Source organism: Polistes canadensis, unplaced genomic scaffold (genome assembly GCF_001313835.1).
Source record: "Polistes canadensis isolate GaletaPanama2010 unplaced genomic scaffold, ASM131383v1 scaffold_91, whole genome shotgun sequence".
NCBI classification, from domain to species: domain Eukaryota; kingdom Metazoa; phylum Arthropoda; class Insecta; order Hymenoptera; family Vespidae; genus Polistes; species Polistes canadensis.
In genome coordinates, this window is record NW_014569638.1 from 252,834 (window position 1) to 271,354 (window position 18,521).

General features: G+C 29.2%; 1 protein-coding gene across 5 annotated transcripts in view; it reads right to left on the reverse strand.

Annotated features, from left to right (window-relative positions):
- Window positions 1-1,923: 1,923 nt before the first annotated feature.
- Window positions 1,924-18,521, reverse strand: part of LOC106787065 (plasma membrane calcium-transporting ATPase 3) — an 86,204-nt gene continuing 69,606 nt past the window's right edge. For 2 of the 5 annotated variants that reach the window (XM_014749086.1, XM_014749085.1), the window contains one exon: window positions 1,924-2,221. In XM_014749086.1, coding sequence (XP_014604572.1) covers window positions 2,000-2,221 — 222 coding nt within the window. In that variant the 3' untranslated portion in view covers window positions 1,924-1,999. Of the gene's footprint in view, window positions 2,222-13,487; window positions 13,558-18,521 lie in introns of those variants that run through there. The other 3 variants (XM_014749084.1, XM_014749090.1, XM_014749092.1) reach the window with 3 other exon arrangements.

Below are 18,521 nucleotides of genomic sequence, written 5' to 3' on the forward strand. Positions count from 1 at the left end.
AATAAAAAGAAAAAGAAGAAGAAGAAAAAGAAGATGAAGGAGAAGTAACAATGGAAGAAGTATATCGATCATTACGTGTAGCAACCCCTTTTCGAATCTTCTCTCTCGCATTTATAATGTATATATGTATATGAGTATAAATGTATATGTATGTGTATGTATGTGTTTATGCCTGAAACAACACATTGTTTAAACTTCACGTTTAAGGCACCCTTAGTGCAGAGTATGTTTTTGAAAATACAAACTAGTGACTAGATCATTTTTAAGTCGCTCGAGATAAGAGAGAGAGAGAGAGAGAGAGAGAGAGAGAGAGAGAAAAGAACGGGAAGATTTCAAAGTCAATCCAAATAGAGAAAAAAAAGAAAGGAAGAGAGAGAGAGAGAGAGAAAGAGAGAGAGAGAAAGAGGGGGAGAGAGAGAGATAGTGTTGTATGTATGCGTGCACGTCCAAATGATAATAATATTAATTGAAAGTAACAAATAATGATAATATAGAAATAAGAATAATGAATGCATTCCATCTATCTATCTCCGCTCTCTCATCCGAATTCTTCTATCTCTGTCTCTATTTTTCTTTCTTTCTTTCTAATCTTCTCCCTTGGATATTCAAATCTCAATCGTTTCCTTTCGAAAAAGCGGTGCGTCGAGAACGTACATATACTCGATGATAAAAACCAATTTCTAAATGAATAATAATAATAATAATAATACTATAAATTTTGCGAATTAAATTCAGCCCAATTAGCAAGTTAAATATTGTAATGCAAAAGGATGAATTTTACTTGCAAAAGGGTAAATTTAAAATGCAAAACCTATAATATAAATAATAAGTACATAAGAGATTAGAAGAAGAAGAAGAAGAAGAAGAAGAAGAAGAAGAAGAAGAAGAAGAAGAAGAAGAAGAAGAAGAAGAAGAAGAAGAAGAAGATTAGAAGAATAAGAATATTAAGACAACAACGACGACGACGACGACGACGACGATTTAAGGAGGACGAATCAGAGCTGCGTAGCAATTTTTGGCGTACGATGACAATGACATCTGCGGCTGCAAATGCGGATGCAACGGCGACGGCGACGGCTGCGGCTGCGGCGGCGACAATTGCGATCTTTCTTCTTATTCTTCTTGTTATGTAATAGTTGTGTAGGTGCTGGCGGTGGTGGTGGTTGTTGGTGGTTGCGATGAGACGACGATCGAAACGCAAGGACTAAACATAACGGAGGCAGTGGTGCGTTGCTTCGGTAATATTATAATTGGTGTTTCCCGCACGGATCAGCTACGACCGCAAGGACGAATATACATATATATATTTATATATATGTATATATATATACACATATATAGAAATATATACACACACCTATTTGTATTTATATTTTTTCTTTGTTATATGTATATGTATTTAAAGACGATTTGAAAACCAGATTTGGAAGATCACCGTCGTCCTCCTGGAGGATGGGAAAAGGAATGATTATTCTACCCCTTCGTAGCATCCCTTATTTTTCCCATTTCTCCTCTTCCTCGTACTGCATGACCTTCTCCTTTTCTTCCTCTTGATCGTTCTCTCTTCTATTTTACCTACCCCCCCCCTTTTAACAATCACCTCGTACCCACCCCTCTTCGAGTCCCCATCATCACTGAGCAGTTAACAATAAGACGCGAGCGAGCTCTCGTGGTTTAGGGGCTTAGGGTAAAATAGGTTAGGGGTTTTGGGAGGTGATCGGTTGCATGGAAGTTTCGTTCAAGTTAATAGTTAATATTTAACAGGTAGAAGAGTAGTTAGAAGAGATGATGGAGAGGTTTAAAAAGGAGAAACAAGACTCGCGTGTTCTGTTCTCATCTAATCTTTGCTAAAACAGGGAAAATCCTTTTAGATCTGATGCGATGATATCCAATGATTGCAATCGATCCAAACCGAATGATAGATCGGATTGCTTTGTTCGTTTTATTGGTATTACTTGTTGTTTAGTTAGTTCTGGTGGTTATTGGTTTTGGTTTAGTCTTAAACTGCTGTCTCGGTATGACTATGACTCGACAATCTTTCAACGTCGATTTCTGGTATAGTCAGCTCGTCCGGTATGTTATCCGCGTACTCGATACTGCTCGTCTGTGATAACCGCTTATTGAAGGGTGACTGCTTTCTCAATACTTCCGCCAATGTGGTGTTGCTATGCTCGCCGTAGCGCGCGTCTAGGCCCTGCCGAAATGCGTTTACTACGCGGATCTGCAACGGAAATCTTTCTTGTTATACATGTAAACGACCATTTTTCTTTTTTTTATTGTTCTTTTCCTTCTTCATTTTCTTTTTTTTCTTTTTTTTTCTTTTTTTTTCTTTTTCTTTTATCAATCGTCGTCTCTCGAAACAAACTTTCGGAGATCGATTTAACTTTTGGAAATGATCCGTATTTTTATATCGATCATTATTTTTCGTATTACTATTTCTAATTGTAATTTTACTTTAACAATCGATTTCCGAAATATTATTCTAAAGTTTAATCATATATATTTTGAAACAAACAGAAAGCAGTTGTCACAAGATATTGCAAAACCAGCAGCAAGGCTTCCACACCCTGTGCAGCAAAGCAATATTAGGCACAAGCTCGAGACGTCGATATTTTTATATATACAAGGTGTCCCTGTCTTACCAATATATTATACAAGCAAAAATAAAACGAATATGCCATATAAATATAATTGGCTTCCAAATGCTTTTTATTCAAAAGTTTGTCATAAAAATGTGACATGATAATTAACTGGTGTTGACAGAGTTATGAATACGTACGATATTAAATAATACACATTCAATAACAATACCAAATTGTAAACAAATGTTAAAACCTCATGGCTGAGGTTAGTATGAATAAAGTATTAAAAAACAAATTGGCGTAGTTGGTTGATATATCACACTGGTTGAAATCATTTATAATTTTATTTCAAAATGTTATCCATTGTTATTAATGCAAAACTGACATTTTTATTTTGTAAATTTATTTGTTTTAACTCTTGACGAAACACCAATTATTAATCATTTCGTATTTTTCATTAGAACTTTTTAATAATGCATGTTTATATGCCTATCTTCATATGACATTTTTGTATTATTTTTGCTTGTACAATATGTTGGTAACGTTTGACAAGTAAAATTATTAAAACACCCTGTACATATACTTTTTTTTTCCTTTTCTCTCGAATATAATATTTAATTGTCAATATCGTCGAGAGAAAAAAAAGGAAGAAGATATTTAGGTGGACGGATATCGATGACAATATCGCAGCACACCACATGCACCGATCGAACGATTATCGCGTTACCGATTTCTGCATTCCTTCCTTTATTTCATTTTTCTTTTCATTTTTCTTTTTTTTTTTTTTAAATACCTTTATAGAAAATTCTTCAATAATTCTCTACAACAGGCATTTTTTATGTTCTATTCGTGTCTACAAAAGAATGGACTTAAAAGATATGAAATACTTTGGACGTGAAGTATAATAATAAATTTTCAATAAAAAATATAATATATGTTTGTAATATTTTCAAAATGAAAATGATGTACTCGAACGATCGACGAACACCGATTGAACCCTAACAAATATTGTGATTATACATACCAATAATGAATAATCCCGTGCAGAAATATATTCTTTTTTGTATTTTAAATTCATCATTTTGCAAGTCTAATTTACCCTCTTTAACAAGTCAAGTTGTAAGGCAAGAAGATAAATTTAATTTACAAAAGAATGAATCTGATTTACAAAAGGGCAAATTTAATATGAAAAATCTATATATATTTTTAAAGAATATGAATAATATTAATATCTAAATTATGTATATTTTGAAATATTTAAGTTATATAAACAAAATCTATTAAAAAATAACAAATGTATATTATCCCCGGTATATAAATTGCATATATATTTCGACAACGGGATAATAAAAATATACAAAAATGTGTCTCCCATTTTCTCCGATTTACTTCGTGGCTTCTTCTTGATAGGATATGTTTGTATGGGTAAGTAAGTGAATAGATTTATATAGATGTATTAAAGAGAGAAAGAGAAAAAGATAGAGGAATAGAGAAAGGCATAGAAAAAGAAGGAAAAAGAGAGAGAGAGAGAGAGAGAGAGAGAGAAGAGAGAAAGAGAGAGAGAACAAAAAATTACACTTTTTTATAAATAAAATTAGTTCAAGAGAGAAGCTTTGGTAGTGTCTGCCCAAATCAAAACCACAAGTCTTCCTAAGTGATTATAAACATTTAAAATTATTTTCCCGACTTTTTAAAGTAATTTATTTTATTAGACTATGATTAATTAATCACCTCTGTGGGTAGGGGATAGAATATACCCACACTAATACGGGTTGAATTTTGATCTAAAAAAATAATCTCGTAAAAATCTTCCCCTGTAACAAAATTCATTAACATGTTTATTTTGTTTTATTATAAAATATATGACAAGACACGAAAATTAGATTTTTTTCAAATCACCTTAGCAACACTTGTGGTCTACCTAGGAAGAATTTTGGTATATTTTGATAAAATTTGACGAATAATGATAAATATTTAACGAGCAGAATAAATGTGAGTAAGGAAAGAAAGAAAAATATTAGTTTTGATTGGGAAAAATTTGAAATCTTTGGTCTTACCTTAATGCTCCACCCTGTACGTATATATGAACATATATTTTTACTTGCTATAATAATAATAATAATAGTAATAATAACAATAATAATAATAATAATAATAATAATAAATATAGATTGTTTCGATAATCATTAGATCAGATATTTTGAATTTTTATCAAGTTTTTAATACGAAAAGAAGAAAAGTTATTTAAGTGTGCTTAAAAAGATAAGAATAAAAAAAGAAAATTAAATTTCTGAATATATCTAAAGTTTTAATTAAACTCGAATTATCTCGTTTATCTATTTCTTTTTTTTTTGCACAAACTTGAAAATCTAGAAATATGTGCATAATAATTTTTGAAATAATTATTATGCACTATCTTATTATTATTATTACTATTAATTATTAACAATTGTTCATTCCTTCTTCAGCTTAAATATGCTCTTCTATGGAGTAATATAATTGGTATAATTTTCGCAAAAAATGAATTAAGTATAAATAAGATTAAGGTGAAAGATAGATACGAAGGATGATAATTACATGTACCATTAGATTAGAAACAATTAAAATTTAAAATAAAAAGGAGTTATTAGTGTAGGAAAAATGTGGAGAAAGGGAGAAAAGAGAATAAAGTTTATATAAAAAGAGAATAATCAGAAAATCGTTAGAGAAAGATTAAGAGACCTTAGGATATTGCGTTATCGTGCAAAGATCGTTCGAATATATATTCACTAATTATATTAATAAAATAGATCAAGATATAGTTAAGGCATTGTTTGCATTATAACAAATAAAATAAAGATGAAAATGAAGGTGAGAAATCGGCGCGCGTGTTTGTCTCCTTTGTCAAAGTTTTTTAGAGAAAAACGTTTCGATAACGATAGGTGCATATGCGTGTATCTATTTTCATTAAAATAAAAAAAAGAGATTTATATATATATGTAAAAAATTAGTAAAGATATATGTATATATACACACACAATACACATATACGAATATTTAGCACAAAATTGATGCACAGAAAAACAGCCAAGCAATAAATAGATTTACATATATTATAAGCATATATTCGCTGCATACGTGTTTGTATATATATATATATATATATATATATATATACACGCTATATATATATATGTATTTATAATACACATAAATATATAGCGTGAGTAAATAACAAATTTCGAGCTGTTGCAGCACATGCATCATCATTTAGCTTGTAATAGCCAATCATCGTGATCGCGTAGAAATGCAACAAAAGCTGTAAAGAAAATTCATTAGTTAAACGAACAATTTAATAATACTTTTTTCCCCATAACATTTTATATAACAGGATCACCATTATTTTCCACATAGATTCTTTTCCTCTAATCCTTCATCCATTTCGTTGTTTCTTAACTTTTTTCGATTTTATCCTTGACATTAGTTTTCTCTCCATGGTTGTGTGAGATATCAAAATCTCTATTATGATTTGCATTCTTGTTTTTTTTAGTATACTCAATATATACTTTTCTTGTTGAGGGCGGAACTACAATACCGCAAAACCTTGAAACTCGGGGGTGGGGTGGGGGTAGGGCCCAAGGTTGGATGGAGCTCAAAATTTGTGCATTTTACTACAAGTTTTTGATCGATATTCACATTACCACCACCAATTTCATTTTGTTTGAGCACTGTCAACTTTTTCGTTTAAATTGTTACCAAGCGAGGAAATAAAATAAAAAGGAAATTCATAAATTATCTCTTTTAGTAATAGAAGCTCAAGATTTCGCGAATTTTTAAATCTGGAAAAAAAAGTTTTACATTTTGATTAAATAAATGCTATTATTAATAATCTTTGTATAATATAGGTTGTGTTTTTTTTCCCTGGGTATCCGAAATTATATTTTGCGATTGAGAGGGAAGCGCGGGGACTGAACATTTGTAGTTCCGCCACTATTTTTTACGTACTATAGAGCGAACCAAAAGTTTCTATATGAGCGCTTTATTTTTAAATGATTTAAAAAATCAATTACCCTCTTTCGCAACCATTCACGCCTATTTTTTTTTGTCAAATTGCAAAATCGCAAACCTAAGTAGTAGTAGTCGGAAAAGTAGGTAATCGATTTAAAAAATAACAAAAAAAAGAAAACAACTTTCGGCTCATCTAAGAACACTTTTTGATCGATCCTCTGTCCTATTTGTAGAACCAATTATAAAGTTTATATATCGAGATTGCGATTTTTATATATAAACATTGTTAAAATTGGATTTATATGTTACGTACTTACGCTGATATTAAGTAGCTTCGGCATTCTATTTATGAAACGTGTACACACGTTTTATGTGTTTCCATTGAAGGTAGCAGAAGGATGACTCTCTCGATGTTGAAAAAACTTTTTTTTTCTTTTCTTTTTTCGTTCGTTGTTATAAATAATTAAAAAGAAAAAGATAGGTGGAAAAACGGATATACGAGAAGAAAAGGAAAATGGAATCGAGAAAAGTACATTTGAAAGGATTTGGTGTAACAGGGATACATAAAAGGTTGTACGAGATTTAAAAGAGAGAGAGAGAGAGAGAGAGAGAGAGAGAGAGAGAGACAGACAGACAGAAAGAGACAGAAAGAGAAAGAGAGAGTCCTTAAAAAAAAAAATAAATCGTTTGCGAATCCGCAGATGAACTTTTACATTTGTTGTTTTACGAGAATATTATTAAATTTTGTCGTTGGTTTTATCTTTTTAGATTTCAATATATTATATTTGAAGTGATCCTCGAAACTAATTGTTTGATTTGTTTTTCATTGTGTCCTTCGTTCTTCCTTTTTTCCTTTGTTTTCTATTATTTTGTGTTAAAAAATTTTCTTTAACAATTAGACAACAAAAAAATCTTTAACAATCCTTACCTTTTTTGTTCCAATTAATTTTTTTTTTTCTATATATATATATATATATATATATATGTAATATGATATACATGTACGTATTACACATAGAAAGAAGACGTATAAATGCAATAAAAATTTGTTTAATAGCATCTCATCTACTCGAAAAGAATACATTCGATCGAAAGAAAATTTGTTGATCGAATCTTTTGCAACAAATTTTTTCGAATTATTATTCTTTTCGAACAGTTGCAAACGGAACTGTCTACGTTGGAAAGCCTTGTAAACACATTAACGATATTACTTGAAATTTTTTTTTTACGAATAATTGAATAGTATCCGCGTGTGTTCGGGGGCATATATAATATTTAACGTAGCCAGTTCTTTAATAGAGTGCATAAAATTAATTAATGCAATCATTGGCAACGACTATCATAGACAGCTTTACAACGAAAATCAAATTGACAAGACGATATAGAATAATAGTTTAATCTTTGAAAATCGATCGATGCGACTTACGCGTTCATCTTTATGTAACCAAGATGAAGGAAAAAGATATCTTTTTTCATCTCACCAATGTTAAATTATCTTTTTATTCAAGATTTTCTTATTTATCCTTTAAAAACTATCATACAATAAAACGTAATTATTTGCAGCGATTAATTATTAATTATCGTTTAAAAAAATATAAATATACAATACATATGCATTTATACCAAAGTATACATACAGTGAGTCAACGAAATATTCGTATCCATTTTCACTGTTAATTTGAAATAATTGATATTTGATTGTTATGCAAAGCTTCTAAATTCTTAGACACAAGAAACCTATTTTAAAGTATATATACATATATATTCCAATAATACCAATTTTGTTATCATTTAGAAAAAAAAATACTCTTTAGCAATAAAATTGATATCGATTGAAAAATATAATAATCCTAAAATATATGTTTTTGTTTATAAGAATTATGAAATATTGTATAACAACAAAATATTGATTGTTTTACAATTGACAGTGACAAAACGAATATTCCTAACTAACTGTTATTAGGTGCTAAGTTTTATTATTATTAATAACAAAGGGACTAATTATTATTATTAATAATAACATTTACGAGGTGTTTTTGTTTGCAATGATAGCTTTTAAGGTCTCGGTAGTAAATCTCGAGTTTCGTCGGGCGAGGTTAAAAAAAAACCAAATAAAAGATCCATGCTGAAGCTTCGGGATGGAATGGGGGTTAAAGGAGGACGGGGGGGGGGTTGAGAAGCATAAAACAAAAATAGGATATTATATAGGTATATATCTCGTAAATCTCACTCATCGATCTTCCAATAGTAATCACCAACATATTAGCGATATCGTAACAGACAAATAACAATAACAGCACACGATAAACACGTACGTATAATAAAAAGAAAATAACATATTAATCCAGAAATTTCGATATGTCAAAAGATAAAAAAAGAGGACAATACTCAAGCGATAATAATCAGTGATAGACAAAGAGATAGATATGGGAAACAATGTTTAAATAAAATGGCTGAAAGAAGCTGGAGCAGAAGTAATAAAATTATTATACCAGATCGTGTAGGGGTGTCTTATCGATGAGGCAATTGTGCGTGCAATAATATTGAAATAGTGTCTTCGAAATAGAAATATAATATTAATAATAATTATAATAATAATAATAATAATAATAATAATAATAATAATAATAATAATAATAATAATAATAATAANAATAATAATAATAATAATAATAATAATAATAATAATAATAACAATAATAATAATAATAATAATAATAATAATAATAGTAGTAATAATAATAATAGTATACGAATAAATAGGGTAAAAAGAGATAAAGTGTTGAATTATTGTAACGAAGATAAAGAAAATCTCCAGGTGATACGTTTAGAATCTTATCTATACAATGTACAGTAGTGTACAAAAGTTTCGGGACATCCTATTATTGTGGGTTCATTTTTCTCACCATCATATTCACGTGTTTTACAGTACGAATTTGGTATCTTGGTTTATATTTAGTACCTGTTTGACGTTTTACATACTTCCGATTTTTCACTTCCGAATAATTGAAATTTGGATTCATCGAAAAATAATATTTTTTTTTAATCTGATGTGCTATTTAATGCTCATATTTTTGTCGTGAAGTTTAATCTATCCTTATTATTCCTTTTTATTAATTTACGGGTTTTATTTTGTTACATCAATACGTCTAATCAATCCCACAGTCTTCAGATATGATATCATCGTACACCGATTTAACGTCAGCAAGATTTTCATTTCGTAATTTTCCGCTTAAATGTCTGCTGCGCAGCAGTTTTTCGCGAGTCAACAGCAAGCGTACCTACTTTTTACAATTTTGACTATGCGTTTGGAAATTTATGTCGATTCTACCATTCTCCGATTTTTTACACACAACTAGTTTGTTAATTTATATTTAACAATAATACGATTAACTGGTACTTTTTTTCTAATAGATAAAGTCGTAATATTTCGTAAGAACTGTTTTTTCTTTCGGAAAAAAGTTTCAACGTGATTATCACTGATCTGAATATTCGTGTGTTTCGGCATTGTGACAGAAGTAAGATTGATTTTCTCTCGTAAAGTATATTTTTAAATTAATACCGAAAAAAAACCGCAAGCAAAGCATGTTTACAAAAAAAAATACGGCATGTAAATAAAAGAGTAATATTTCGCGTTATTATCTATATTCTAGTTTTTCTCAAATATTTGAAACGATTAACGAACGGTCAGAATAACATTAAATATTTTATCAATGGATCGAACAAATAAAGTATCAAAAAGGGGCCGAAAACTTTTGCAAACCACTACTGTACGTACACGCAAATTTGTATGTCTCGTTAGAAACTATGGAGGAGAAAAATGGAGATAGAGAGAAAAAGTAGAGATAGAAATGGAAAGAGAAGCGTACAGAATAAGAAAGTTAGAAAGAAAGAGAGAGAGAGAGAGATAAAAAGAGAAAGAGAGAAAGAAAGAAAGAATGAGAGAGAGAGAGAGAGAGAGAGAGAGAGAGAGAGAGAGAGAGAGAGAGAGAGAGAGAGAGAGAGAGAGAGAGAGTGAGTGAGAGAGAGAACCGATTTCTTGTTCGAAGCTCTCGTCGAATTAATTGGGTTAAAATAAAAAAGATTTTTCACTCAAGATGAAGGGCGTAGAAGGGCCAAGACACGTTCTCTCTCTGAATCGATAACACAAGCACAGCCCTTGAATAAATTATCGATTAATTATGTAAGTATGTATGTGTTTAAACACTTGTGTGTTGTATAATTAGAAAATAAGAGATATGACATTTTTTTTTTGTTTATTATTTGAAGATAATATCACTGGGGTCAAAATGTTTTTTACACATAAAATAATTAGGTTTGGGTAATATCTAAAAACGAAAGAGTTATGTTTACGTTGAAATATTTCCTGAGGTAAATAAATAAGAGCATGCCTTTTCGATGAACTTTTAGGTTTCATTTTGATAATCAATACTTTGAAATATTGTGGACGAAAGAGAGAGAAAGAGACAGGGGGATAGATACACATAATTTATATACAAAATTATGAGAAATAAAATAAATCCTACCAAAAGAACATTATTAATACGGATCAAAGAGGTTTAACAAATTTTAGTAATATTAATTAACTGTACGTCTTAGATCTAATTTAAACAAATATTAAAATTTCGTTGATTAATCTCTCGTTAGTGTGCATTAGGGGTCAATTTGATACGAAATTTTTCATTTTACTTGAATAACTACTACGTCAACTTCAAGCACGTTTTTAAAAATGAATATTTGTTCTTTTGTGCTTATTTTTAAATGGATAGGTTTAAAATTTTCATCAATTTAGTACAATAAGTATCTCTATCTTTTTTGTTTATTTTTCTCGAAAAATGCATAATTGCCGAAATATTCAAAGACGAATATTATCAAGATCGAATTGACCACCATGTGTACGTCTTAATTACTCGCTCCTGGGGTGTATACACTAAAGGTTAATCAAAAATTGTTCATATCCTAAAAGTAAATAGTATTGTAATGTTCTCTTGGCGATCATGGGATCAGTCATTTGGGATTTATACAAAAAAAGGATCCTAATTTACCTATACATAAATCATTATGACTTCACAAGTCATTATCATTTTTTTTTCTAAAAAACGCACATTAAAAAATTTCCTATTATATTATAATAATTCATTAAAATTATTATATACGACCCGGGATGATCAGATTTGTTCTTATTGTTGTCCTGTAAAAGGAAATAACGTAGTCGTATTTCAGCCTGTTTTTATATAAATATTAGTATCGATATAATAGTTTCAATTTAATATGTAAAAATCTGTTTTTTTTTTTTTTTYTTAAAGAAGATTTATAGTATTTATTATAATAAATGAATTTGTGGTGGTAGCTCGCCCGACGAAGCCGTTTACATCGTCGCAAGATCGATAAAGAGATTAGATGAGAATACATCAGGGGAAAGAAAGAAAGAGAGAGACACAGAGAGAGAAAGAGAGAGAGAGAGAGAGAGAGAGAGAGAGAGAGAGAGAGAGAGAGAGAGAGGGATTAGGCTTTAATTGAGTTTGAAAAGCTCGTGCCACTAATGATCAGGAAGATATAAAGGACTATCAAAGCATTCTCTTTTTTATTTTGTACGTTCTATAACAAGAAGCAATATTGTGTTTCACTAATGCGTCCCCCATTAGCCGATCGTTTTTCTCTCTCTCATCCATCGAATACCGGTAGATGGATTTGTTGGAGAAAGAAAGAAAAAAAGAGAAAAAGAAACGAATATGTTTATTCGCGGTCGGTTAACAACCCTTTTGAGTGCTGAATATTCTCAACAGAAGCAAGCAATTCGCGTCCAACTGTTGCGCGCAATCATTGAAAACGGAATACTTTTCTTTTTTCTTTTTTTTTTTTTTACTATGAACTATGTTGATCCAATAAAAGGAAAAAAAAAGAAAAGAATCTCGAAACTCTTGAGAGAGTTTGAAACTATTGATAAACGCATATATGCGTCCGTAGCACTCAAAGAGATTAAAGACTCCATTTTTGGATTGAAATAATTCAAAAAATATTTAAAAAAAAAAAAAAACAAAAGAGTATAGAGAAAACAACGAACACAAAAGTACTACAAATATCCAGTTTTTTTTTTTATTGAGATTGATTGCGAGAGAGAAAGAAACTGGGATAGAATCAAATAAAAGAAATAGTATCTGCTATTACGATCATGAAGAAAAGAGTGAGAGAGGGAGGAGGGGAAAAAGGAAAGAAAGAGAGAGAGAGAGAAAAACGATATTATTTAAAGAAAAAGGAAAAAAAATAGAAAGCAGGGTTTATATATATATCAGAGATAACAGCCGAGGCTAGCGAAACAAGCAGCGAATTCGACATAGAAACAAGGACAGCGATTTCGATCGACGAAAACATTGTTTTTTCTTTTTAATAAATTCCAAAATTAATTGCAAAGGCATACGATGCGAACTTTCGAATTAACATTAAACGTACCGATGCTTTATGTATACATACGATTCAAATGGTACGTCTTCAATCAGTCATATTATTATATTTTACGACGTAAGTATACTTAAAAATATATCATTTTATAGAATAAAAACTTTTGATTCATCAAATAGCATATTATAACTTGTAAGAAATGTTGTATTAAGTTTGACAACTGGTAATATGGTACGTTTAACGTTAATATTGTATTTTTTTTTTCTTTTTTTTTGATAGTCGATATTATTAAACATGCGATCGAAATCGTTGAGAAAAATTATCGAGTTAATGATAAAGATGGAGATAGTAAGTAGTGTAAGAAAATAGACAGCGTGAATTAGGTTGTAGTAGTAATAGTAGTAGTAGTAGTAGTAGAGTAGTAGTATTAGACAGAGATAGATAGATAGAAAGAGTAAGAGATAGATAGATAGATAGATAGAGATAGAGATAGAAGAAAGAGCAAGAAAGGAGCGCTTACAGCTTGGTCTGTCGAACTCTTGCTGTAGGGTACCGGTATCAAACGTTCCTGCAACTCGCCACCTATCACCTTCAAGAGTAAAGGATAATATAATGGTTACAAGAGGGTGTAACGAGCAATAATGGGCATGCAAGACACCACTCCATATTTTATTTTTTTTCTTTTCTTTTTTTCATCGAAATGGTGCCGTGCGATAACTCCTTGCGATCATTATCACAGCCCAACGAGAAAACAAACTAATTTTTGATCTGGTGCTTTGTTATCATTATTCTTGGATATATACTTTATATAAATATATATATATATGCTGTGACTAATTTCAAAAAATGCAATAACATTCTAATAGAAATTATTATTTAATAGTTGGATTTGTTTTGTTTTAATTTTGATTTTTTTTTCAGGATTATCAATGGTACCTCGCGTACCGGTCTCTGCGTGCGTGTTCATTTATTTTTGTTTATAGGTTAAAAGTAAATTATTGCCCATTTTTACAATAATCGTATTCGTAAATATACTCAAAAATATGTATAACTTAGAAAGCACCAAAATGTGTGTTGGGCAGTGTATAATTCGATGTTCTCTCAGTGATATATCCAGTTCTCTGATTAGGATACATTTTACTGCTTTTAGGCAAATCATTTAATCTCATCTAACCTCTAGTTTACTAATATTGGATTGTTTTATAAACAGATAAGATTGTCGAAATAGAGAAATAGTGCCATTGTTATCTAATATTTTCAATATTTCTTGTTAAACGTAAATGATTAATTAATTAAAAGTTTTCTCATTGAATTCATGTCTATCTTTACCGGGTTTATTTAGATTAACGGTGTAGGATGATCAAAAATGTTTAATTAGGTTTACAGGAAGTCGCCAAGTGCAGTAAAACTATTCTAGCGAGGGCTAATAATACTAATTTTCTAATAAACATTTTTGGATTTTTAAACAAATGATACTAATAAATTATTTATCTGGATATATCGTTTTATTACTTTCGGTCTCAATGTTAGTGCAAATAAAATATATGATATAAATATATAATAAATAAAATACGAAGAATAAAATAAGACTTGTTATGAACGACAGGAATATTCACAATGTTTGAATATAATGTTGAAAATTATGATATAATCAAATAAGCATATTTAATCATTTCGATTAAGATGAATTAAATCCTTCGCGTACTTTAGCGGTATAATCGAAACGATTTTAGGTGATTTAAATGATCATTTGTTAAAAAGTAATGATTTTGTTTATCATAAAAAAACCTTCTGAAATAAATTTGTGACCGTAAGTGTTAAAACTTCTTCTCACCGGGAGAACACCGTTGGCATTTTGCTTTATTAGAGTATCCGAGCTATCGACCAACGATAACAACACTCGTCGTTATTTCATTTTTTTCATTATTCATAAGAGATTTATCAATTTATATAATATTATACCAAATATGAAATAACGAGTAATATATCGTTTAAGAAGAAACTTGAATCTCAATAGAAGCTTTATACCAAATGATCTTTAAATAATTATCTTGCTCGATGCCATTTTCTGTATATATATTTTTTTTTCTTAATTATTATTTTCATTTATACAAATTTGCCAAATTTCGTATATATATATATATATATATATTGCATATAATTAAGTATCGATCAAGTTCTATTATAGATCATTTAAGGAATTAGTATAATATGGATCGATCTACGAGCGATAAAGTGAAGAGTGCAAATTAGAATTTTATACAAATAAGACAGAGACAAGAGAGAAGTTATTAAACTGGTGAATAAGACAAAATTTGAAGAAAAATCGTGCTAGAAGCATCTTGGCACGTTAAATTCGTGGTTTAAAAAATAATATTCAATAATCCTTTTTTTCTTTTTATTCCTCCACGATTATTCTCACGAGTAAATGTCCCAATTCTAATCTATAGGAAATAACCAACAAAAAAAAATCAACACAAATCCAATCTTTATATTCGTCCTTAGGGATTTAAAATTCATTTTTATAATGAACGTCAATTTTTTCTATACATCCAAGGGAAGAGATATGTATATATGTATAAACAAATTGCAGTAACGATGATAATGTAACATTTGATAATAAAATAATTATCATTATTTAAAAAAAAAAAAAAGAAGAAAGAAACGAAACACGCGCGAATATGCATATATACATATAGTAAGTAATATCTGCATAGTACTGATTATGCGATATAGAAAATATATACAAAGTTACGCGACTCTACGATGGATCGAAAAATTTTGGTGATTTGCTAAAAGCTTACATGTCGGTAGTATCTGTTATTTTAGTCGATTTATATAACTAATCAATTAATTAGAAGACAAAAAGCTTTCGATCGCGACTATAAACAGCGCATGCACATATGACCACTTGTTTTCTTTTTTTACTTGTTTTCTTTTATTTGCTTTATTTTATTTTCAATTATTTTTAACTGTGATTTAAAAAATCAATTAATATATTTACGATCAGTTAAGTACATCACAATGAATAATTGATAAAATGATTGATCTTCGTTGCCCCTAGAAAAATAGAGAAAAAGAGAGAGAGAGAGAGAGAGAAAAACAGAAAGTTATATAGAAAAAATGTTCATAGTTTTGTTCATTTTTTTTTGTCCACGAATTTAGTACTCCAATTCACAGCCATAATTTTTTGTTTCTAAAAAAGATAAAATCCAATGGTATTATTTACTTACACGATATTTATGAGAGATCGTAGGATTTACTAATCTTACGATCATTAGTAACGAGTATTTGTTGAGACATGCTCGTGAAAGGGACATTCTTGTTTCGCTCGAGAAAAATATCAGCCCATCGAAATATAATCGTCAAATTGAAACTTCCATTTTGTATATATATATTTATTTATTTCTTACTTTTTTTTTCTTTTTCTTCTTCTTCTTCTTCTAATAATTTCAATATTTGTAGTCCAGATTATTATTTAAAATCATCGTTTAATCTACGTATTACTATATCAAACCGTAGCACTATACGTACTTTTTTCCTTTTTCTTTTTTTTTTTTAATAATAATCTACGAAAGGATAAAATAATGTATATGTTACTGTTAAAGTGTGAAATTCATTAATCTATAGAATAATTAGTAATTCCATGGAGTATTTAAACTGACCAGTTAAGGTATGAAATAAAACAGAATTATATACTTTAAGCATTTATTCTACGAATTCACAAGAAACGATTAGTTACAACATGAAATTGAAATTTAATGTCACATATAAACAAAAATATTTTTCGATTTTTTTTAATTCCTATCTCTTGTAAATCCGAAGACAATAAATATGTGTTTCTTAGTTTTGATTTCTTTGGAAAATCATCAAAATGAAAATGAAATAAACGCGAATTACGATTCTGTTTCAACTAACATTAAAGATTAAACAATCTTCATTTGAAAAGTCATAAAACAAAGAAACACGTATTTATTGTATTCGGATTAACAAGAGTGCAATATAAGCAGGTATTTAAACAAAATCGAAAAACAAATATTTTTCTAATACTCGATATCAAACTTCAATTTCATATTCTAACAATATTCGCATCTTGCGAATTCATATATAACATTACCTACTTAGGAATTAAACACTATAACGGTGACATATATATATGTATACGAATTAGATACGATAGAAAAATATTTTCGGTAATAGGGAATATTATTATTATATTTCTTTTTTTAAATGTTTTCTTTTTTTGTTCTTTTTGAAAGATTACGTGATCGCAACGACGAGAGCTTTTTTAAATTCTCGTATATGAAAAAGAAACTTTGGAATGAATCGGCATAGAAAAAGGATAGAATTGTAGGAAAAGGTAGCCGCCATGATGGCAAAAAGGATAATATTCAAAGAGAAAGAAAGTAATAGATAGATAGATAGATAGATAGATAATTAAATAGGATAGATAAAGATAGAGATAGAATGAGAAAATATTACAGAACAAAAATAAATTATATCTAAAGAGAAATTCAAACTCTTGCGTAAACGAATGATTTGTCGTTTCTTCTTTTTCTATTTTCATAGATATTCTTTTGGATAAAAACATATTATGTCGAATAAAACCTAGACGACACTAATAATAAAGGTTATTTTTTTCTTTTTTTTTTGAAAAGTCAATTAAACACGAGTTATTCTAATCTCCTCGGCCCGAGGTTGGTTTCGTTTATCATCGAGAAACATCGAGCTAAAAATATTATTCAATACAAATTCATTAATCGTTTTCTTCTTTTTTCTTTTTTTCATTTTTTCCATTAATTATCCTTATTTTTCTTTATTATCTTTTCTTTTTTATCTTTTGTTTTCTTGGTATTAGACAGACAGACAACAGACAGACAGACAGACAGACAGGCAGACAGATAGACGAAAAGGAACTAGAGATTTTTGTGAGGTAATAATTAATTGCAACACACACACACACATATATATATATATATATATATATATATATATGTATGTGTGAATGTGTTTATATGGGTTCCATAAGTACCTTATTGATTTTTTAAATAAATTACATCTTTTCGAGACTTAGAAAGATTTTTAATTTGATCTGTAGAATTTTGCACGCTAGATTTGTAATGTTGTAATTTAAAAAGAAATCATTTTAAAAGTATCGAAAGAATGTAATGGACTTTTTATATGACCTAGGTACTTTTGTTTAACCCACCCTATAAAATGGTTAGAAAAGAGAGAGAGAGAGAGAGAGAGAGAGAGAGAGAGAGAGAGAGAGAGAGAGTAAATACGAAACAAAGGGATAATTCAGAATTCAAACAAAAATAACACACATATATATATATATTAAGTATGTACATATGTACATTTAATGACTTTACTAAACACGTATAAGAGTAGATCAAATATATGCATTTATGTGTAATCTCTGTGTTTTTATGTTTGTATGTATATAAATATTGACACAACACTCATTCAGATCTTTGCATCTATTTTATATACATATACACATATACATACATACAAATATGTATATATGCTCGCAATAATATTGTTTAT